The 22,534-nt window shown below is 48.2% G+C and overlaps 1 protein-coding gene across 4 annotated transcripts; it reads right to left on the bottom strand.

The window, feature by feature from the left end:
* Nucleotides 1-464: 464 nt before the first annotated feature.
* Nucleotides 465-22,327, bottom strand: rexo4 (REX4 homolog, 3'-5' exonuclease). 4 transcript variants are annotated; one of them, XM_068012042.1, is made up of 10 exons: nt 22,276-22,327; nt 19,256-19,370; nt 18,508-18,756; nt 16,751-17,082; nt 13,237-13,404; nt 12,264-12,457; nt 6,408-6,496; nt 5,174-5,248; nt 3,365-3,439; nt 465-1,029 (listed from the first exon to the last, which is right to left on the bottom strand). In XM_068012042.1, exons 3-10 carry the CDS (start codon nt 18,697-18,699, stop codon nt 901-903), a joined length of 1,254 nt encoding a protein of 417 aa, XP_067868143.1. In that variant the 5' UTR covers nt 18,700-18,756; nt 19,256-19,370; nt 22,276-22,327; the 3' UTR covers nt 465-900. The 4 variants fall into 4 exon arrangements, with proteins under 4 accessions (XP_067868143.1, XP_067868144.1, XP_067868145.1 ...); XM_068012043.1 differs by lacking the exon at nt 19,256-19,370 and having other exon boundaries at nt 22,276-22,319; XM_068012044.1 differs by lacking the exon at nt 22,276-22,327 and having other exon boundaries at nt 13,237-13,401; nt 19,256-20,101.
* Between the last annotated feature and the right edge of the window lie 207 nt (nt 22,328-22,534).

Below are 22,534 nucleotides of genomic sequence, written 5' to 3'. Positions count from 1 at the left end.
CTAACTGGGAGTGTTTGATAGGGACAGTGTAGAGGGAGCTTTACCCTGTATCTAACCCCCGTACTGTACCTGTCCTGGGAGTGTTTGATGGCAACACTGGATTTACCCGACCCGAACCCAACGACACAGGTTGGGTTGGGTTGCACTGTTGGGTCCAGCATTTGGGCTTGGGTCGAACACGCTCTATCATAGGTAAGTGGCTCCACTGTTAATTTAATTTTTGTACTAGAAAGGTGGTTTTGTTACAGTTATTTTAAGTTTGTGCAGATCAGCAACAAAGTGAAAAATGGAAGGTAAGTTAACTGATGGTCAGGTCGGGCACAGGAAAAAATGGAAGGACTCGGGCCAGCTTGGGCTTGTGTCGGATGTGGTTCTGTCGGGCTCTGGTCTGATTCTTCTTTGCAGACCCGAGCAGACCTTTAATACAAAGTGTTCTGTTCTCCCAGACATCGACTTACTTCACATTCAGTGAAAATTCTAGAGGGGTTTTATTTTTGTAAATTTTCAGAGGTGAATTATCAGCAAAAATAGATTTCATCAGTCTAAACCAGGCATGAGAAGCATCTCCAAACTAATCCCGTCTGGGATCTGTTAAGAGTCAGTAACAGTAGGGAAACACCCGTCTCTGGGGAGTTACCTGTGAATGACCAAATTGTCGATCATCATCCAGCTACAGTGCGCTGTACTCTTCACTGAAGTGACAGCAGCCATTTCAAAAATGCAACTGCTGTCTCACACCAGTGTGCATCTGTCGAATTATAAGCTCGGTGGGAGAAGAGGCACAGAATGAACTCTCAGAGCGCCTGGGTATGGATGGAGGGAGCTGCCGGTGGGAGAGGGAGGTTGTGTGAGACAGTCACTGCCCAGTCAGCATTACTTTTTCTTGCAGTCTTCTCCCATTCAGCTCAAAGGTTTTGCTTTCTTCTCCTTTGTAACTTGTTTCTTCATTTTATGCTTTGCCTTTAGCTCAGCCTCCCAGTGCTGCTTCACCAGAGTGTAAAGTCTCATTGTTGCCTGTGCATCCTGCACCTAAAGGGCAAGGAGGAGGGAAAAAAAAGATTACACACAGGCAGCAATGGGAAGCCCCTTTTCTTCAAACCAAGGCACTGAGCTTCTACAAGTTTCAGTTCCACCTATCCTTGCCTTTCACTGGGGCACAGGTTCCATGGTAGCAGATTCTCCACCACCCAAGCAGTCATTCAATCAGGTAGGGCATCACAGATCAGCCTGATCGTCTGTCCTCACCACAGAGTGATAAAAAGCAGGGACCCTTACCCTGCCTGGCTGCGATCAGCACCAACCAGCGATTCTTCAAGACTTGCAGACAGAGTGCTGTTTGATGCGCCCAGTAAGAGGTATAATTAATCAGCTTCCTCACAAAACATTCCTCGTGCCTCTGTTGAATTTCAGCAGTCTGCACAGCAGGAACCTCAGTAAGATGCCAACACCTAAAAAGAGCTGTCTTACCCGAAATAGCCTGAAGTAATGAGGAATCATTGTATGTTGAATCTTAAACATGCTGTGCTTCAGATGACATGTCCGACCCAGTGAGGAATAAAGAGACACATTGAGCAGAGAGGCCCGGGCTCCATCGCTGAGCTTAACCCAATTGTTAACGCCCCAATTTTAAAAATCTCATACTTGTGTTCAAATCCTTCTGTGGTATTGCCGTCTCCCTATCTGTGTAACCTCCTCTAGTCCAACAAACCTCCCAGATCTCTGCCGTCCTCCAATTCTGGCCTCTTGCACACCCCCAATTTTCACCACTCCACCCTTTGTAGCAATGCCTTCAGCTGCCAAATTTCCCCTGTTAAACTGCTCTACCTCTCTCTCCTCCTTTAAGATACTCCTTAAAGCCTACCTGTTTGAACAAGCTTTTGCTCACCTGTCCTAATCTCTCATGTGGTTTGTTGTCAAAATTTTGTTTAATAATACTCCAGTGAAGCGCCTTGGGGCATTTCATATTAAGATGCTATATAAATGCAAGTTGTTAAGTTAGCTGGTCTTAGTTGTGACGGCTGTCCAGTCACAGCTGCCCTCAGTGTCCTATCCATGGGGCAGGGCGACAACAGACAAACATCAGCAACCAGCCTTTCCTTCTCCAAGCCTGGGCTCATTGAGAACTACAGCAATTTTTCCACTAAATACTCCAATTGTACACGTACCATCTGGCCTGAGGCACTGGGCCAGAGGGCAGAAACAAGAAGGAATATTTTGGGCTCAATTTCCTGAACAAATTGAATTTTAGCAGATAAACACATCAACCCTGGACACTTGGAGCTAAATCTTCTGGTGTATTGATCATCGTCTACGGTTTATACAGTGACTGGAATCTGAGGCAGTCACTATCAGGAGTAGCGTCCGTTGGAAGACTCCCAAACAATTCCTCACAAAAGGGTTTTATCTCAATACTTTCCAAAGAAGCCATACAGACTTAATGGTGTGCTGGATCAGATTCTGTTGTGATGGGCTCCCAAGGTCAAATAACTGTTCAGCATCCACTGTCTAAGCGCACACATGGTGTGACTACAGGAGGAGTGGGTCACTGTGTGTGGGACCCGTCCCCCAGTGAGAGTCGGCGGGTGTGGGACCCGTCCCCCAGTGAGAGTCGGCGGGTGTGGGACCCGTCCCCCAGTGAGAGTCGGCGGGTGTGGGACCCGCCCCCCAGTGAGAGTCGGCGGGTGTGGGACCCGCCCCCCAGTGAGAGTCGGCGGGTGTGGGACCCGCCCCCCAGTGAGAGTCGGCGGGTGTGGGACCCGTCCCCCAGTGAGAGTCGGCGGGTGTGGGACCCGTCCCCCAGTGAGAGTCGGCGGGTGTGGGACCCGTCCCCCAGTGAGAGTCGGCGGGTGTGGAACCCGTCCCCCAGTGAGAGTCGGCGGGTGTGGGACCCGTCCCCCAGTGAGAGTCGGCGGGTGTGGGACCCGTCCCCCAGTGAGAGTCGGCGGGTGTGGGACCCGTCCCCCAGTGAGAGTCGGTGCATGAGGGACCCTCATCCTAGTAAGTCGGTGTGTGAGGAACCCGTACCCCAGTACGCATCGGCCTATGTGGGACCCGAACCCCAGTGAGTCTTTGTGGGACCCAGACTCCAGTCAGAGTCAGTGTGCGTGGAGCCAGTATCCCACTGAGAGTCAGCGTGCGTGCAGCCCGTACCCCAGTGAGAGTCAGAGCCTTCAGGAGTGAAAGGGAGAAACACTGAGAGGATAGAGAGACAATTGAGAAGTTGTGGTGTTACAGCAAGCGTAAACACAATCCAACACCAAGTGTCTGATGCTCAGTAATTCCAATTACAGTCTGAACACACTGAATACAACTACCACAATCTCGATGCACTGAGAGTGACAAGGCTCTCAGTGAACACACTCACCGAAGAATGTTCAGACTCCTGAAATTTGATCTTTAGAATCTGCTGACATAAGTGTTTGAGGGATGGTCGGCCACACTACAGAGTGGAAACATTTAAGATAATTAATAGAAATAAAAAATAAATGCTGTTTGTTTTAAAAACAAAAAAATCTTCAAATAGAACTAGGCTATTTTGAGACTATGCATCCTGGATCACATTGTACTTCCATAGAAAATAGGAGGAGTAGGCCATTCGGCCCTGCTCCGCCATTCCAAAAAGATCATGGCTAATTGTCTAATTCAGTACCCTGTTCCCACTTTTTCCCCCATATCCCTTGATCCCTTTGGCTATTGCATTCTGTGGTAGGGTGGTGAACCTGTGGAATTCTCTGAGTGAAGAAATTTCTCCTCATCTTGGTTCTAAATGACATACCCTGTATCCTGAAACTGTGATCCCTGGTTCTGGACTCCCCAGCCATTGTGAACATCCTCCCTGCATCTACCCTGTCTCGTCCTGTTAGAATCTTATAGGTTTCTAGGAGATCCTCTCTCATTCTTCTAAACTCTAGTGAATATAGGCCTAGTTGACCCAATCTCTCCTCATATGTAATTCCTGCCATCTCAGGAATCAGCCCAATAAATCTTCTTTGCACTCCCTCCATGGCAAGAACATCCTTCCTCAGATAAGGAGACCAAAACTGCACACATTACTCCAGATGTGGTCTCACCAAGGCCCCGTATAAGGGCAGTAAGACATCCTTGCTCCTGTACTCAAATCCTCTTGCAATGAAGGCCAACATACCATTTGCCTTCCTAACTGCTTGCTGCACCTGAATGCTTGCTTTCAGCGACAGGTGTACAAGGACACCAGGTCTCATTGCACCTCCCCCTTTCCCAATCTACCACCATTCAGATAATAATCTGCCTTTCTGTTTTTACAACCAAAGTAGATTCCAGACTCAAGCTGTACTCTGCACCCTGTCTGTTTGCACTAGGGTGCTGTTGAGGTCACTGCAACTAGCTTCAGTGGTTTCAGGCTAGGGAGAAACAGTACTGGCCAGTGGGGTTCCTGTTCCCATCACCCCTGGTCAATCTCACAATTACTCCATATGGTAGCGAGTTCCACATTCTCACCTCTTTCTGAGTAAAGAAGTTTCTCCTGACTTCCCTATTGGATTTATTAATGACTGTCTCATATAATCCATTTTACAATTAGTATCCATTCAATTTTGACTAGGAACAAAGGAAATCAAAAATATATAATTCAAAACCAAACGTACCAGTTAACTGGTGTAATCCCAACCAGTATGACTTTGGGTAATGAATGACAAAGCTCCAAACTGAGATTACTTCATGAAAATGTACTTTCACATAAAAAAATAATAAAATGCTGATTATAGATACATTTAAGGGGAAGCTGGATAAACACACGAAGGAGAAAGGAATAGAAGGATATGCTGATAGGGTGAGATGAAGTAGGGTGGGAGAAGGCTTGTGTGCAGCAGAAACACCAGCTGGTTGGGCCGAATGGCCTGTTTCTGTGCTGTAAATACGATGTAATTCAATTATCCCAGCCCGACAGATGAGTCAACTGGGATTACATCAGAAGAATTGTGCTTGTTAATAATGGTTCAGTTTACAAGTCCAATGGGATGGTATCCTGCAATGGCAGATGGCGTGGTTCTGTGGGTGATCAGTTTGAATGAAAGGAATTTGCAGTCAGGTGACAAGGACGTTTGGGTCTAACATCCATTAGCTAGACACTGCTGACATAGTGTGTGTTCAATCGGCAGCTGTGTTTGATGGACAAATCCAAAGTCACTTTACTCACTCTGGTGACTGTTTTGAAAGGTTTATATCTCTGCGTGTCACGAATTTTCTTCTTTGGATGGGCCAGGAACAGAATCTGTGACAAATTAGACAACGGTTATTAATTATTAAAGCATCGGACTGACATACATGCCAGAAGCAGCTGTCTGTATAGCTTACTACTTTCATTGGTGCACACTAGTCAGTTTCTTAGTAAATCAAACACTTTTTGCTATGAATTTTTTTTTTAAAACATGCCTTCGGGTGCCTGTGTGCCTAAGACATTGATGTGCAATCTGAAGAGCCTTTCCAAACCAATGGAACCTCGCAATGTCGATCTGGAGACATGACCAGTTTTGTTTGCACAGTCTGATCCAGGTGAAGTGAGTCTTGGACCAGCAGAAAACATGAATACAAATGGCTCCGGATGCAATTCACCTATGTTTAAAATTCCTCAATCTTTTGTGCTTCCTCAGCTTACTCCATCTGTGCTATTACTGGAGAAAACGCAACCTCATTGTGTTTAAGTTTTGTACACATTTCTTCAGCTGGATTGGCAAGAAGTGAGATACAGTACACTGTCAAGAAACTTCCTGTTTTCTCAAAATCCAGTTCCACACAATTTCATAGACGTGTTCAAAATCACAAAGGGTTTTGAAAACATGAAAAAAGGAGAAACAGACTTCAGTGGCAGAAGAGTCAGTAGCCAAATGATATCACACTTTTTTTTGAAAAAAAACTGAGATTTTTTTTTTTATTTAAACTGAATTTACGGTGGGATTTGAACTCATTCTCAGGATTATTAGACCAATGACAGAACTGCTTGTCACACAAACTTGGATGAGGTTATTAGAGAAAGGCCACCCCACCGTATACGGATCCTGTGCACCAGTGAGTCAGCACCTTCAGGAAAGGAGGGGCAAACCCAGGTGGAGTGGAGAGGATACATTCAGTGCAAGTATTAACCATTCCCCACTCCCGCCCAAGCCCCCTTTCATAAAATGAAGAGGTGACTGAGGACCCGGACCAAGGACAGCATTCTCTTACTCCCAAACAAAACATCCGTATTATGGCAACAACTGAAAATCTATTGGGGGAGGAGGGACATTGACAATTCATAAGAAAAGGTAATTCAGTTTTTTAAAAAACTTTTTACGTGGAAGTGGATCCACCCCTGCACCCCCCCCCCCCACCCACCACAAACACTGAACCATATGCTGCGGGGCTGGGTGGATTGAGTGAACCTGGGTACTGACCTTCAAATCATTGTGGACAGCGTGACCAACTAATGTTCTGCCTTCCAAGATGTCTGCCACCTCCCTCTGTACAACTTTGAAGTCTTCACCTGAAAAATGGCCAAACCAGCCAGAAAAAAAGTCGGTTTCAAACACGCGTGCACATGAACACACAGTCTCCCATGCTACAAGATCAAATATTCAATCTTCACAAAGATCAATGTTCTCCAGGAGGCACCACTCCTTACATCCCTCCACCCCTCATGCTGCTATTAGCCACTGTTCCGTGCTTCATGTAACTTCCTACCCACGCTGCCACCAGCCTATGTGGCATCTTATCAAGTGTCTTCCAAAATCCATATGCACAACGCAGTTCTTTTATCAATAACTCCCATTATTTCCTCAAAACAGCACCATTCATTTTTTCCAGCCAGGACTTACCTTTTACAAACCCATGTGTCCTTACTTAATCGTTGCCACTCCATGTATTCATTTCGTCCCATTTTCTGGTCTCATGAAACTTACCCACTACTGATAGAAACGTAACAAATAGGGGCAGGAGTAGGCCATTTAGCCCTTCGGGCCTGCTCCGCCATTCCAGAAAGATCATGGCTGATTGTCTAATTCAATACTCTGTTCCCGCTTTCTCCCCATATCCCTTAATCCCTTTTGCATTAATATATCTATCTCCTTGAATATATTTAATGATTTGGCCTCCACTGCCTTCTGCGATAGAGAATTCCACAGGTTCACCACCCTCTGAGTGAAGAAATTTCTCCTCATCTCAGTTCTAAGTGGCATACCCTGTATTCTGAGACTGTGACCCCTGGTTCTGGACTCCCCAGCTATCAGGAACATCCTCTCTGTATCTAGCTTGTCTAGTCCTGTTAGAATTTTATAGGTTTCTATGAGATTCCCTCTCATTCTTCTAAACTCTAGTGAATACAGGCCTAGTCGACCCAATCTCTCCTCATACGTAAATCCTGCCAAAAAACTGCACACAATACTCCAGATGTGGTCTCACCAAGGCCCTGTATAACTGAAGACATCCTTGCTCCTGTACTCAAATCCTCTTGCAATGAAGGCCACCAAACCATTCGCCTTCCTAACTGCTTGCACCTGAATGCTTGCTTTCAGCGACAGGTGTACAAGGACACCCAGGTCTCATTTCACCTCCCCCTTTCCCAATCTATCACCATTCAGATAATAATCTGCCTTTCTGTTTTTGCAACCAAAGTGGATAACCTCACATTGATCCACGTTATACTGCATCTGCCATGCATTTGCCCACTCACCCAACTTGTCCAAAACACATTGGAGCCTCTTTGCATACTCCTCACAGCTCACTTTCCCTCCCAGCTTTGTGTCGTCTGCAAACTTGGAAATGTTACATTTAGTTCCATCATCCAAGTCATTAATATATATTGTGAATAGCTGGGGCCCAAGCATTGATCCCTGCAGTACCCCACTAGTCACTGCCTGCCACCTGGAAAAAGACGCTTTTACTCCTACTCTCCATTTCCTGTCCATCAACCAATTCTCAATCCATGCCAGTATATTACTCCCAGTCACATGTGCTTTAATTTTACACACTAGCCTCTTATGTGGGACCTTATCAAAAGCTTTCTGAAAATCCAAATACACCACATCCACTGGTTTTCCCTTATCTATTCTACTAGTTACATCCTCAAAAAACTCCAGTAGATTTGTTAAGCATGATTTCCCTTTTGTAAACCCATGCTGACTTTGCCCAATCCCATTTGCGCTTTCCAGGTGTTCTGCCATCACTTCCTTTATAATAGACTAGCATTTTCCCCACTACTGATGTAAGGCTAACTGGTCTAGTTCCCTGTTTTTTCTCTCCCTCCTTTTTTAAATAGTGGGGTTACATTTGCCACCCTCCAATCTGTAGGAACTGCTCCAGAGTCTGTAGAATTTTGGAAGATGACCACCAATGCATCCACTATTTCCAGGGCCACTTCCTTTAATACTCTGGGATGTAGATTATCAGGCCCTGGGGATTTGTCAGCCTTTAACCCCATTAATTTCCCGAGCACTATTTTTTTCCTAATACTGATTTCCTTCAGTTCCTCCCTCTCATTAGACCCTTTGTTCCCTAACATTTCTGGGAGGTTATTTGTGTCCTCATTTGTGAAGACAGAGTATGTGTTTAATTGTTCTGCCATTTCTTTGTTCTCCATTATAATTTCCCCCGTTTATGACTAAGTGACCTACATTTGTCTCACTAATCTTTTACTCTTCACATATTTATAGAAGCTTTAACAGTCTGTTTTTATGTTCCCCACAAGTTTACTCTCATACTCTATTTTCCCCTGCTTAATCAACCTCTTTGTCCTCTTATGCTGAAATCTAAACTGCTCCCAATCCTCAGACTTACTGCTTTTTCTGGCAATTTAATATGCCTCATCCCTGGATCTAATACTATCCCTTATTTCTTTTGTAAGCCACGGTTGAGCCACCTTTCCAGTTTTATTTTTGCGCCAGACAGGAATGAATAATCGTTGTAATTCATGCACACGTTCTTTAAATATTATCCATTGCCTATCCACCGTCAACCCTTTTAATAAAGTTCCCCAATCTATCATGGCCAACTCGCGCCTCATACCTTTGTAGTTTCCTTTATTTAGATTCAGGACTCTAGTTTCGGATTCAACTACTTCACTCTCCATCTTAATGAAGAATTCTATCATATTATGGTTGCTCCTCCCCAAGGGGCCCCGCACAACAAGATTGTTAATTAATCCTTTCTCATTGCACAATACCCAGTCTAGGATAACCTGTTCTCTAGTTGGTCCTCAATGTATTGGTCTAAAAACCCGTCACGTACACACTCCAGGAAATCCTCCACAGTATTATTGCTAATTTGGTTTGACCAATCTATATGTAGATTAAAGTCACCCATGATTACAGTTGTACCCTTATTGCATGAGTCTCTAATTTCATGTTTAATGCCACCCCTTACACCTCCACTACTGTTTGGGGGCCTATAGACAACCCCCAACATTTTCTGCCCCTCGGTGTTTCTTAGCTCCACCCATACAGATTCCACATAATGATTTTCTGAGCCAATATCCTTCCTCACTATTACATTGATTTCCTCCTTTACTAACAACACTACCCCTCCTCCTTTCCCTTTTTGCCTGTCCTTCCTGAATACCCCTGGATGTTCAGTTCCCATCCTTGGTCGCCTTGCAGCCCTGTCTCTGTAATTGCTACTAAATCATAACCGTTTATATCTATTTGCACTGTTAATTCATCTACCTTATTGCGAATGCTCCGCACATTAAGACACAATGCCTTTAAACTTATCTTTTTCACATCGTTAGTCATCTTAGCTTTATTTTGCACTAAAGCCCCATTTGTTTCTCGCCCTTGTTTTCTCTGCTTTCCACTTTTGCTTCTTACCTTTCTGTCTTTCATTTCTATCCTTGTTTTCCCCTCCTCTGTCTCCCTGCTCACATTCCCATCCCCCTGCCATTCTAGTTTAAACCCTCCCTGACAGCACTACCAAACACCGCCCCCCGCCCCTACCTGAGGAAATTGGTCCCGGTCCTGCCCAGATGCAACCCGGCCAGCTTGTATTGGTCCCACCTTCCCCAGAACCGGTTCCAATGTCCCAGGAATCTGAATCCCTCCCCCCAACACCATTTCTCCAGCCATGTATTCATCTGATATATCCTGCTATTTCTGCTCTCGCTAGCAGGTGGCACTGGTAGTAATCCTGAGATTACTACCTTTGACGACCTACTTTGTACTGATTTCAGACCAGTCTGTCTAATCTTACCTAGTTTAGTCCTTTCTGAACAGAGGTGTTACATCAACAACCCTCCAGCCCTCTGAAGGGAACTTCCATACCCAAGGATATCTGAAAAATTGTGGACAATTTCTCCTGACACCCCTCAGTAAGCCAATCAGAGCCCCAACAGCCTTTCCACTTTTGAGTTCCACCCATTTTTGCTGAGCACTTTTTCCTTATTTGGAGTTACCCCCTCTGACTGCTCCATCTCCTCCTCACACTTTCTTTCCACTATGCTACTCTAGTGTCAAAAACCAAGGTACAGGCTCATTCAGTATGTCATTCCTTCCTTAAATCAACTCTTCAACCTTTTCAATTTATAGGCGTATTATAAATCCTTTGCTACTTCCCTTTCTGTTCCCTGATAGATTTTCTTCGTACTTATAGAATCATACAGCACAGAAACGGGCCCTTCGGCCTATCGTGTCTGTGCCAGCCATGAAGCCTATCTATTCTTATCCCATTTTCCAGCACTTGGCCCATAGCCTTGTATGCTATGGTGTTTCAAGTGCTCATCTAAATACTTCTTAAATGTTGTGAGGGTTCCTGCCTCTACCACCTCTTCAGGCAGTGCGTTCCAGATTCCAACCACCCTCTGGGGTGAAATTCTTTTCCTCAAATCCCCTCTAAACCTCCTGCCCTTTACCTTAAATCTATGCGCCCTGGTTATTGACACCTCCGCCAAGGATTTCTTCCCATCAATCCTATCAATGCCCCTCATAATTTTGCCTCTTCACCTTTCTGACCTTTTTTGTTTCCCCTCTACACAGCTTCATTTGGTCAAGTTATAAGCCTCAGATCTGTCACCTGCAAAGTCTCATTTTAATTTCTATTAATCTTCTCATTCAAGGAATCCCAGTGCTTGCTCCTCCCTTTACCTCACGAGAGAATACATCTAATCTACCCTAATCAACCCAACAACTTGCAGTTATATAGCGCCTTTAACATAGTAAAATGTCCCAAGGTACTTCAGCGGAGCATTATCAAACAGAATTTGACACCGAGCTTCATAAGGAAATATTAGGACAGGAGCTTAGTCAAAGTAGTAGTTTTAAGGAGAGCCTTAGGAAGGGAATTCCAGAGCTGAGGACCCAGGTAGCTGAAGGTACAGCCGCCAACAGTGAGAGACTAAAATCAGGGATGAGTAAGAGGCCAGAATTGGCGCTCAGAGATCTCGGATAGTTGTAGGGCTGGAGCAGTTACAGAGATAGGGAGGGGCGAAGCCAAGGAGGAATTTGGAAATAAGGATGAGAATTTTAAAATGAAGCCATTGCTAGATTTTATGGGACACATTCCCACAAGATGTAAAGGTTTCCCATTTGTTTACGGTTTTATTGGCCAATTTTTCTTTCCAGTTTATCTGGGCTGGTTTCCTTATAATCTCATCAAAATTGGCTTTGTTTCCAGTCAAGTAACTCCATTTTTGACCACTTTCCTCCCTCCCCATTTTAAATTTTTTATCTAGAATGTAACTATGTTATGATCGCTGTTTCCTAGATGTTTCCCACTTCATTTCCTAGTTCTGGATCTCTTTCCTCCTGTTGGAATAAAGACACATTAATCTAAACAGCTGTGTTGGGTACATTTTAGGGGCTCCTTGTCCCCTGTTGTGAATTACCCTTATCTCAGTCTATATTTGGATAATAAAAATCACACATCATGGCCCTGCACGTAGATGCAAGATTAAATATGAGAGATTTAGGACGGAGAGCAGGAGAAACATTTTTACACAGAAGGTTGAGACTGTGGAACTCACTACTGGAGTTAGTGATTGAAGCCAATGCTATGTCAACATTTAAGAATAGGTTAGGCAGGTGGGTGAAGGAAAACGGGACAAAGAGATATGGGAACAGGGAAGGCACATGAGATTAGGATACTGCTTGTGTGCAGGATAAATACGAACAGAACGGAATGGGCCAAACAGATTGTTTTCATGTTGTAATGTCTCTGAAATTCTACGCTGTTCCTGAATTTATCTCCTTTTCATTGTCACAGCCAAAACCTTGTCTGAAAATCCTGCAGAAATATTTTAAAATCAGAGGCTCAGAAAATCCCCTCACCATTCTTCACGTCAGCCGGTCGGATTCCGCTCACCCAGGTCCTGTAATCTGTCACCTTTTCCGTCGGTTTCACGTATTTGTCGTAAATGCATTTGCCAAATTGGTTCACGATGGAAACCCGTGCGAGGATGCTGTCCACCTTGTCCGGCCCCACACCGACCATTTCACAGTCCATTGCTACAGCTTTGGTCAGTCTACGAAAACAGCCAGCACAGTTATCCAGACTGTCACTGAAGTCACGATCACTTTGTTTCTGAAAAGAGCAGCCAGCACCTCAGTAAAACTAAACACTGAATGTCACATTATTAAAACTCAAGCTCATCCAGCACGGGTTAGATACAGAGTAAAGCTCCCTCTACACTGTCTCCATCAAACACTCCCAGGGCAGGTACAGCACGGGGTTAGATACAGAGTAAAGCTCCCTCTACACTGTCTCCATCAAACACTCCCAGGACAGGTACAGCACAGGGTTAGATACAGAGTAAAGCTCCCTCTACACTGTCCCCATCAAACACTCCCAGGACAGGTACAGCACGGGGGTTAGATACAGAGTAAAGCTCCCTCTACACTGTCTCCATCAAACACTCCCAGGACAGGTACAGCACAGGGTTAGATACAGAGTAAAGCTCCCTCTACACTGTCCCCATCAAACACTCCCAGGACAGGTACAGCACAGGGTTAGATACAGAGTAAAGCTTCCTCTACACTGTCTCCATCAAACACTCCCAGGGCAGGTACAGCACAGGGTTAGATACAGAGTAAAGCTTCCTCTACACTGTCTCCATCAAACACTCCCAGGGCAGGTACAGCACAGGGTTAGATACAGAGTAAAGCTTCCTCTACACTGTCTCCATCAAACACTCCCAGGGCAGGTACAGCACGGGGTTAGATACAGAGTAAAGCTTCCCCTACACTCTCCCATCTGTATAACTATGAGATAGGATACTAAGTGTTAATGTTACTCACGACCTACCCTTCGAAAGCTCCATCTTTAACCAGCATCTTTTCCAAGCTCTGTATTGCAGGGTGTGGATTTCCCGTTGCTGCTTCTACCTGCTGCCGAGCAATGCCTGCAGCTTCTGGTCCCATCGCGGCTTCGACGTCATCTGGATCTACGTCATCAAACCAGATATCGGGTCTGCTGGGAAACCGGGAGAGAGAATAAGGAAGCTGCACTAAAATTAAACACAGAAACCAGTACTGGGTTCCGTTCCTGCTTGTAAGTCCACTACATCGACCCCACTACCCCAAGCAGCTTTTAGAGAAGGAGCAAAATTCTAACAACTCACATTTATATCCTGACAATATTGAAAAGCTGGTCCCTTTAATTAAACAGGACTGATTTCAGTGTTAATAGAGAGCAGGTGATGTTCATTATAGTTTTGTATTTAAGGGCTGGGTCTTTGCCCAGTTGGGGAGTTGCCTCTGGACAGTTAGTCCAGAAGGGAAGAGTGGGGACTGATATTTGGACTGAACTATGAACTGCTAATAAGACAGTTGTGGATCAGACCCTGTCATCGGCTTCCTCATTTTGGTGAATGGACATCTGCCTGTTTAACATATAGCACTTTACACATAGTGAAGCATCCCAAGGGACTTCACAGCAGTGTTCTAAAGCAAAATTTTGCCACGGGAGGAGATATTAGGGCAGATGACCAAAAGTTTGGTCAAAGATGCAAGAGATATGAGATTTAGGACAAAAAGCAGGAGAAACATTTTTATACAGAGGGTCGCGAGGCTATGGAAGTCACTACTGGAGTTAGTAACTGAAGCCGAAGAATCATTTACGGCAAAGTAAGCAGCGATTCGGCCCATTGAGTCCATGCTGGCTCATCATGCAGCAATGCAGTTAGTCCCACTCCCTAGCTCAATCCCTGTAGTCATGCAAGTCTATTTCTCAAGTTATGGTTTTAAGGAGTCTTAAAGGAGAGAGAGGCTGAGTGCTTTAGGGAGGGAAATTCAGAGCTTAGGGTCTAGGCAGCTGAAGGCACGGCTGCCAACAGTGAAGCAATTAAAATGGGGAATATGCAAGAGACCAGAATTGGAGGATTGTGGGGCTGTAGGAGGTTACAGAGATAGGGAGGGGTGTAGGAGCTGGAGGAGGTTACAGAGATAGGGAGCGGTGTAGGGGCTGGAGGAGGTTACAGAGATAGGGAGGGGTGTAGGGGCTGGAGGAGGTTACACAGATAAGGAGGGGTGTGTGGGCTGGAGGAGGTTACAGAGATAGGGAGGGGTGTAGGGGCTGGAGGTGGTTACACAGATAGGGAGGGTTGATGCCATGGAGGGATTTGAAAACAAGAATGAGAGTTTTAAAATCGAAGGGTTGTCAAGCCTGAAGCAAAGTTTCGGATGAGCACATGTTTATGGGGGGGTGGAAGATGGAGGCTAGCCAGAAGAGTACTGGAATAGTTCAGTCTAGAGATAACAAATGCATAGATGACTGTTTAAATAGTAAATGAGCTAAGGCGGGGCAGAGACGGGCAATGTCATAATGGGTGAGTTTCTGCTCACCAATACCCAGTTTCAGTAAATCAAAGTGCCTTCCTTCCTGGACCGGAGATTGAATCTGACACAGGCAGTGAAGGTCTCCCTTCTGCTGAATCTACATGAAATGAGTTTGAGAGGAACTTTCAATGCAGGTTCTAGAGGGAATGAAAACTGGCATTTGTAACCTCACTAACATTTCAGGGACCACACGATGCACAATCTTTATCTGATTTACACTCACCTTGAGACACTTTGCTACATGAAAAGTGCGGGGTAAAATCAAGCTACTGTCGACACTTCCATCTCAACACCAGCCAACTCAGCACCCTGTCCAAGCCAGATGGAGACTTTAGTACAAATTTAACATTGGGGAGTAGTGGCCATTTCGTAATGGATCTGGAAGCTTCTGGTCTCATTTAACTCTTGGATTCCTAAAACCAACAACCAGTCCCAATTCCAGACCAGGATTGAGAGTCCAAAGAAGATTCAATAACCCACTGGACCCCCGGAAAGACTCAGGTGGTGTGAAACGACTCAGATTTCTTTGGTGAAATTGAGATTCTCCCAAAAAGGACTGAGTGGATTACCTATGGTGATTGGTATCCACTGGACATCAGAGCTGAACGGAGAGGAGAAATAATGCTAAAAATACTTTAATCACACAGCAGTCGCCACGTCTCCACTGCCTGCCCCATTCCAGGGATGCTGACCCTCTCTGGGACAGTTCCACAGGCTCCAGCTGCCATTGGCACCCAATTGTAGTGACAGTTTTTCCACACGTGACCCCAGACAACAAGTGTGACGGGGTATTTGACTCAAGAGGAAGGTGGGGGGAAACAAACACTCACGCGACATCAATACCAACAAAACCCACTGAACACTGGTCATTCGTATCGTTGGCACAGTGCCACTGAAGTCAGAGCCCTCCAGTGGAAGCACTTAATTCAGCAGAGACTAGAGATAGAACTTGGGCCCCTTCAGGTACATATGGATCAATCTCAGGGCACCAAAGGGGTCATGTGGCCTCCTACTGTTCCTATCTTCCCAGGGTACAGAGAATTCAGTTCAATCTCCCAGAGAGTATTGAGTCTCCGCTATGTGTTTCTGGCTGGTGTGCTGACTCTCTGCCCTCAAGAGGGAACTGGACCAGTCGCTGACTGGGTCACAGATCACATCATATAGAAGGAAAGTTTTTTTTATAAACACAGTCTATGTGGCCTCCAGGACTGGTTTCCATTGCCTGAGGGTATCGGAGAGGAATTTTCCCCGAGTACTTTTTCCCTGTTTGATTCCGGGATTTTTGCCTTTCCCAGGAGATTACATAACTGCTAAGGGGAGGGGGTGGAGGGGAGGAGAAGTGTTTAGTCACGATGCACTGTCCATCCTGCGGCGTGGGGCAGGTTGATGAACCAGCTGGTCTCTTACTGCTCTCCTCAGTTTCCTCTGTTGCAGTAACAATGAAACGTTAGCGATGATCCTCTCTACACCGCACCAAAGGCCACGTTTGTTATTTCTGTGCAATTAGTACAGCACGCAAATAGGCCATTCAGCCCATCCAGACTGTGTTGGTATTTATCCTCCACGAGCAGTATCCTAATCCCACGTGCCCACTCTGTTCCTATATCCTTTTATTCCCCAGCCCCCACCACTTTCCCTTCAATCACCCATCTAACCTGTTCTTAAAAGTTGACCTGGTCTCTGCTTCAAACACTAACTCTGGTTGTGAATACAACAGCCTGCAAAGCCTCTGTGTGAAGAACCTCCTCTGCTCTCTGTCCTAAATCTCTTACATGTAGGCATAATCATCCCTCAATCACTGGAAACATTGTCTAGTGCCATCTACTCTATCCCATCCCTTCAGAATTTTAAACAGCTCTGTTTAATCATCGCTTAATCTGCTCTGGTCGTGAGAACAGGTTCTGGAGAGTAAAGGAAGAGGTAAGGCGGTTGGGGCTGAGGGTGGGAGCAGAAAGCGAGGGAATGATTTCACAAACACTTACTCTGTGTGGTTCTCAGTTTCTGGTTCAGTCTTGGTTCTTTTTATCTTCCGAGGGGAACTACCTTCCTCCAGAGGTCCTCGGCTGTTCTTTGCCTTCTTTTTCTTGCTGTGCCGAGACCCCTGGTTTGCAGTTTCATCTGGTTTCAGTCCATTTCCTTTCACCAGCTGACTTATTGTTTGAGAGTCGGGCTGCGTCAAGCTTTCTGCCTCTTTCTCTGATTTAACACTCTGTCCTCCTTGATGACTCTTCTCCACAGCATACGTTTCCTTCTTTGTCCGAATCTTAGATTTGTTTTCCGGAATTTTCTTTGCATCAGTTGTCTGATTCATTATCTGATTGAAAATAACAACCCTTCACATGAATAAGTGGCCACAATTCACAAATTGCAACTGAAACATACAACACACAAACTCTCACTCTGGCTGCAAGATACACTCATTGTGATTTCCAGCCCCTTCTTCTCCAGACTGTCCTCTCCATAAACCTTCCCAAGAAATGTTATTTCAGAAAATATTTTGTGCTCCAGTATGTGAGTACTTCGAGACATGTGTGGTGAGTATAACATGATCAGGAGGAACAGGCAACTTTGGACTGATGGTTCCTAAAGCTCTTCATCACTGGGGATTTCCTCACCTCATGTTTGGCTCTGTTGTTGACTCTGACAGAGATTGATCACTGTGATTAGTCAATAACTCCATTACCATTGGATCATGGGACTACCAGGATGGTAGACAGTGAACTCGACAGAACCTGGTCTTTTATCATCTAGCATTTCCTACAGAAGAGGGCAAAGCTGAACCCAATCTCAGGATTCAGCAGCAACATTGAGAACTTGGACAGCATTATATATCTATTTGTCCTGCTTCCCTCTAAGACCTGCACACGCTCTGCAAGCTGGAGTATACATTCAACTGTGACCAAAGCCTGTATGGAGCTGTTAAAACGTTTCACTATAAACTACCCCACCATTTGCACACCTCAAACCTGCAGTCCTTACCCAGTCAGGGCCTATGTGTAACTCCAGTCCCATACCAACATGACTGGCACTTAAACACCCTCTGGAGTGGCCTAGCAAACCAGTGAATTTATATCAAACCCATTACTATGGGTTCATGAAGGTGGCCAAACACCACCTACTCAGGGCAACTAGGGATGGGCAATAAATTCCAGCCTTGCCGGCGTCACCCACATGCCAAGAATCTATTTTAAAACAGCTCCGTTTGTTCCCTTGAAGTTAAGACTGTTACCATCACTGCACAGAGCTAATGTGGAACAATGTAGGATTTCTTTTGTTAGGGAAAGGCATAACTAGCCTGACGCTTGTTAATAACTTTCCCACCCTGATGATCTAAACACTAACTCCAACTATGTGCCAATTGCTGGTTCATTGAGATGAGTTAACAGATCACAACCTGGGTCTTTTATTTCACATTATCTTTCTGCAAAATAGGCACTATTAAGCTCCCAAGAATGGTTCAGCCTCAGTGTTCAGTCAAGGCAATGTATTATCTAAAAAACAGCAAATGCTGAAAACACTCAGCAGGTCAGGCAGCTTCTGTGGAGAGAAAGGGAGGGTTAGCATTTCAAGTCAAGACATGCTGAAACATTAACCCTACCTTTCTCTCTCTCTCCACACAAGCTGCCCGACCTGAACAATTTCCAACATTTGCTGATTTTGTTAAGATGAAAATTTATGTCTGAGGCAATGTTTTTTCTTTCAGATTTATGACACCTTTGTGTATTTCTTTAACACTTACCTGCTGAAGTGCTTTCCAGTTAGTGGAGTATTCCACAGCAGCTCTAGGAGGCAGCACTGGCCGTATCTTCTTTTTGTTCACGCTCGTTTCCTTGGCCCAGAACCTCTTCCGCTTTGTCTTCTTTTGGCTACCCTGCTCAGAAACAGCTGGGTGTGTACTGTCCACCTGCAGGCTGGGTTTTACTTTGGCCATTGTCTGCTCATCATCCACCGCCCTTTCAGGCAGCACGCTCCAGATCACAACAACTCCCTGTGTAAAAAAAATTATGTCCTCATCTTCCCTTTGATTCTTTTACCTATTACCTTCAATCTGTGTCCTCTGGTTATCAACCCTCCTGCCACTGGAAACAGTTTCTCCTTATTTACTCGATCAAAACCCTTCATGATTTTGAACACCTCTATTAAATCTCCCCTTAACCTGCTCTGCTCTAAGGAGAACAATCCCAGCTTCTCCAGTCTCTCCCTGTAACTGAAGTCCCTCATCTCTGGGAACATTCCAGCAAATCTCCTCCGCACCCTCTCCAAGGCCTTGATAGCTTCCTGAAGTGTGGAGCCTGGAATTGGACACAATCCTCGAGCAGGGGCCTAAACTGTGATTTGTAAAGATTTAGCATGACTTCTTTCCTGAATTCATCACCAATTCCAATCTGTTATGACGAGAACGATCACACTCCAAAACACAAACCTTACAAAAGAAAAATCAACTTGAAAACTGGTAAAAATTTTGATGATTTCTACAAGTTAATCACCTGAAATAATTCTCTTTTCCACAGTGTCTTTCTTCACCTCTGGATTTCCCAAAATGTTTTTACAGACAGTGAATTATTTTTCAAGTGCAGTAGTTCAGTGAAGTAGTTTTCTCTGCTGTAACGTAGGAAATGTGGCAGGTAATGTGCACAGCAAGATCCCACAAACAGCAACAGAATAATAAAGAGAAAAACTGTTGTGATGTTGATGTAAGAATAAATATTGACGAGGACACTGAGGAAAACTGCCCTCCTCTTCCCCGCAAGAGTGCCTGAAAGGGCAGATGGGACCTCAGTTTAACATCGTACCCAAACAATCGTCCCTCCGCCAGCGCAGCGCTCCCTCACTACCGTCCCTCAGCCAGCGCGGCACTCCCTCACAACCGTCCCTCCGCCAGCGCGGCGCTCCCTCACTACCGTCCCTCCGCCAGCGCGGCGCTCCCTCACTACCGTCCCTCCGCCAGTGCGGCACGCCATCACTACCGTCCCTCCGCCAGTGCGGCGCTCCCTCACGACAGTCCCTCCGCCAGTGCAGCACTCCCTCACTACCGTCCCTCAGCCAGTGCGGCACTCCATCACTACCGTCCCTCAGCCAGTGCAGCACTCCCTCACTACCGTCCCTCAGCCAGTGCAGCACTCCATTAGCACCGTCCCTCAGCCAGTGCGGCACTCCCTCACTACCGTCCCTCCGCCAGTGCAGCACTCCCTCACTACCGTCCCTCCGCCAGTGCAGCACTCCATCACCACCGTCCCTCCGCCAGTGCAACACTCCATCACCACCGTCCCTCCGCCAGTGCAACACTCCATCACTACCGTCCCTCAGCCAGTGCAGCACTCCATTAGCACCGTCCCTCAGCCAGTGCAGCACTCCCTCACTACCGTCCCTCCGCCAGTGCAGCGCTCCCTCGCTACCGTCCCTCCGCCAGTGCGGCGCTCCCTCGCTACCGTCCCTCCGCCAGTGCGGCGCTCCCTCGCTACCGTCCCTCCGCCACTGCGGCGCTCCCTCGCTACCGTCCCTCCGCCAGTGCGGCGCTCCCTCGCTACCGTCCCTCCGCCAGTGCGGCGCTCCCTCGCTACCGTCCCTCCGCCAGTGCGGCGCTCCCTCGCTACCGTCCCTCCGCCAGTGCGGCGCTCCCTCGCTACCGTCCCTCCGCCAGTGCGGCGCTCCCTCGCTACCGTCCCTCCGCCAGTGCGGCGCTCCATCGCCACCGTCCCTCAGCCAGTGCGGCGCTCCATCGCCATCGTCCCTCAGCCAGTGCGGCGCTCCATCGCTACCGGCCCTCAGCCAGTGCGGCGTTCCATCGCTACCGTCCCTCCGCCAGTGCGGCGCTCCATCGCTACCGTCCCTCCGCCAGTGCGGCGCTCCCTCGCTACCGTCCCTCCGCCAGTGCGGCGCTCCCTCGCTACCGTCCCTCCGCCAGTGCGGCGCTCCCTCGCTACCGTCCCTCCGCCAGTGCGGCGCTCCCTCGCTACCGTCCCTCAGCCAGTGCGGCGCTCCCTCGCTACCGTCCCTCAGCCAGTGCGGCGCTCCCTCGCTACCGTCCCTCAGCCAGTGCGGCGCTCCCTCGCTACCGTCCCTCAGCCAGTGCGGCGCTCCCTCGCTACCGTCCCTCAGCCAGTGCGGCGCTCCCTCGCTACCGTCCCTCAGCCAGTGCGGCGCTCCCTCGCTACCGTCCCTCAGCCAGTGCGGCGCTCCCTCGCTACCGTCCCTCAGCCAGTGCGGCGCTCCCTCGCTACCGTCCCTCAGCCAGTGCGGCGCTCCCTCGCTACCGTCCCCCAGCCAGTGCGGCGCTCCCTCGCTACCGTCCCTCAGCCAGTGCGGCGCTCCCTCGCTACCGTCCCTCCGCCAGTGCGGCGCTCCATCACTACCGTCCCTCCGCCAGTGCGGCGATCCCTCACTACCGTCCATCAGCCAGTGCGGCACTCCCTCACTCCCGTCCCTCCGCCAGTGCGGCAATCCCTCACTACCGTCCCTCCGCCAGTGCGGCACTCCCTCACTACCGTCCCTCCGCCAGTGCGGCACTCCCTCACTACCGTCCCTCCGCCAGTGCGGCACTCCCTCACTACCGTCCCTCCGCCAGTGCGGCACTCCCTCACTACCGTCCCTCCGCCAGTGCAGCACTCCATTAGCACCGTCCCTCAGCCAGTGCGGCACTCCCTCGCTACCGTCCCTCCGCCAGTGCGGCGCTCCCTCGCTACCGTCCCTCCGCCAGTGCGGCGCTCCATCGCCACCGTCCCTCAGCCAGTGCGGCGCTCCATCGCTACCGGCCCTCAGCCAGTGCGGCGTTCCATCGCTACCGTCCCTCCGCCAGTGCGGCACTCCCTCACTACCGTCCCTCCGCCAGTGCGGCACTCCCTCACTACCGTCCCTCCGCCAGTGCGGCACTCCCTCACTACCGTCCCTCCGCCAGTGCGGCACTCCCTCACTACCGTCCCTCCGCCAGTGCAGCACTCCATTAGCACCGTCCCTCAGCCAGTGCGGCACTCCCTCGCTACCGTCCCTCCGCCAGTGCGGCGCTCCCTCGCTACCGTCCCTCCGCCAGTGCGGCGCTCCATCGCCACCGTCCCTCAGCCAGTGCGGCGCTCCATCGCCACCGTCCCTCAGCCAGTGCGGCGTTCCATCGCTACCGGCCCTCAGCCAGTGCGGCGTTCCATCGCTACCGTCCCTCCGCCAGTGCGGCACTCCCTCACTACCGTCCCTCCGCCAGTGCGGCACTCCCTCACTACCGTCCCTCCGCCAGTGCAGCACTCCATTAGCACCGTCCCTCCGCCAGTGCGGCGCTCCATCGCTACCGGCCCTCCGCCAGTGCGGCACTCCCTCACTACCGTCCCTCCGCCAGTGCGGCACTCCCTCACTACCGTCCCTCCGCCAGTGCGGCGCTCCCTCACTACCGTCCCTCCGCCAGTGCGGCACTCCCTCACTACCGTCCCTCAGCCAGTGCGGCACTCCCTCACTACCGTCCCTCCGCCAGTGCAGCACTCCCTCACTCCCTCACTACCTCAGCGATGAATTTGTTTCTCACCTGCCGCGCTCGTGTTCCTCGAGCGGAAGTGTTGCTACCGCCAAACCAGTCCGACCGGAAGTCGCTCCTGTTTCACGGTTGGATGTTATAAAGGTTCCGCTTTCAGTGGCGGCCCCGGAATCCCGGCACAAGATCGAGATTCAAACGCTGGACATCGGCACTGGGCCGCACCCCCCTCCCCCAAAAAACCCCAACAGCTCATAAAAACCCCCAAATCCTCCAAAACTCCAGCATCTCATAAATACTCCACAATCCCCCA

Source organism: Heterodontus francisci, chromosome 32 (assembly GCF_036365525.1).
Source record: "Heterodontus francisci isolate sHetFra1 chromosome 32, sHetFra1.hap1, whole genome shotgun sequence".
NCBI classification, from domain to species: Eukaryota; Metazoa; Chordata; class Chondrichthyes; order Heterodontiformes; family Heterodontidae; genus Heterodontus; species Heterodontus francisci.
This window is presented reverse-complemented; position numbering and strand designations above follow the sequence as displayed.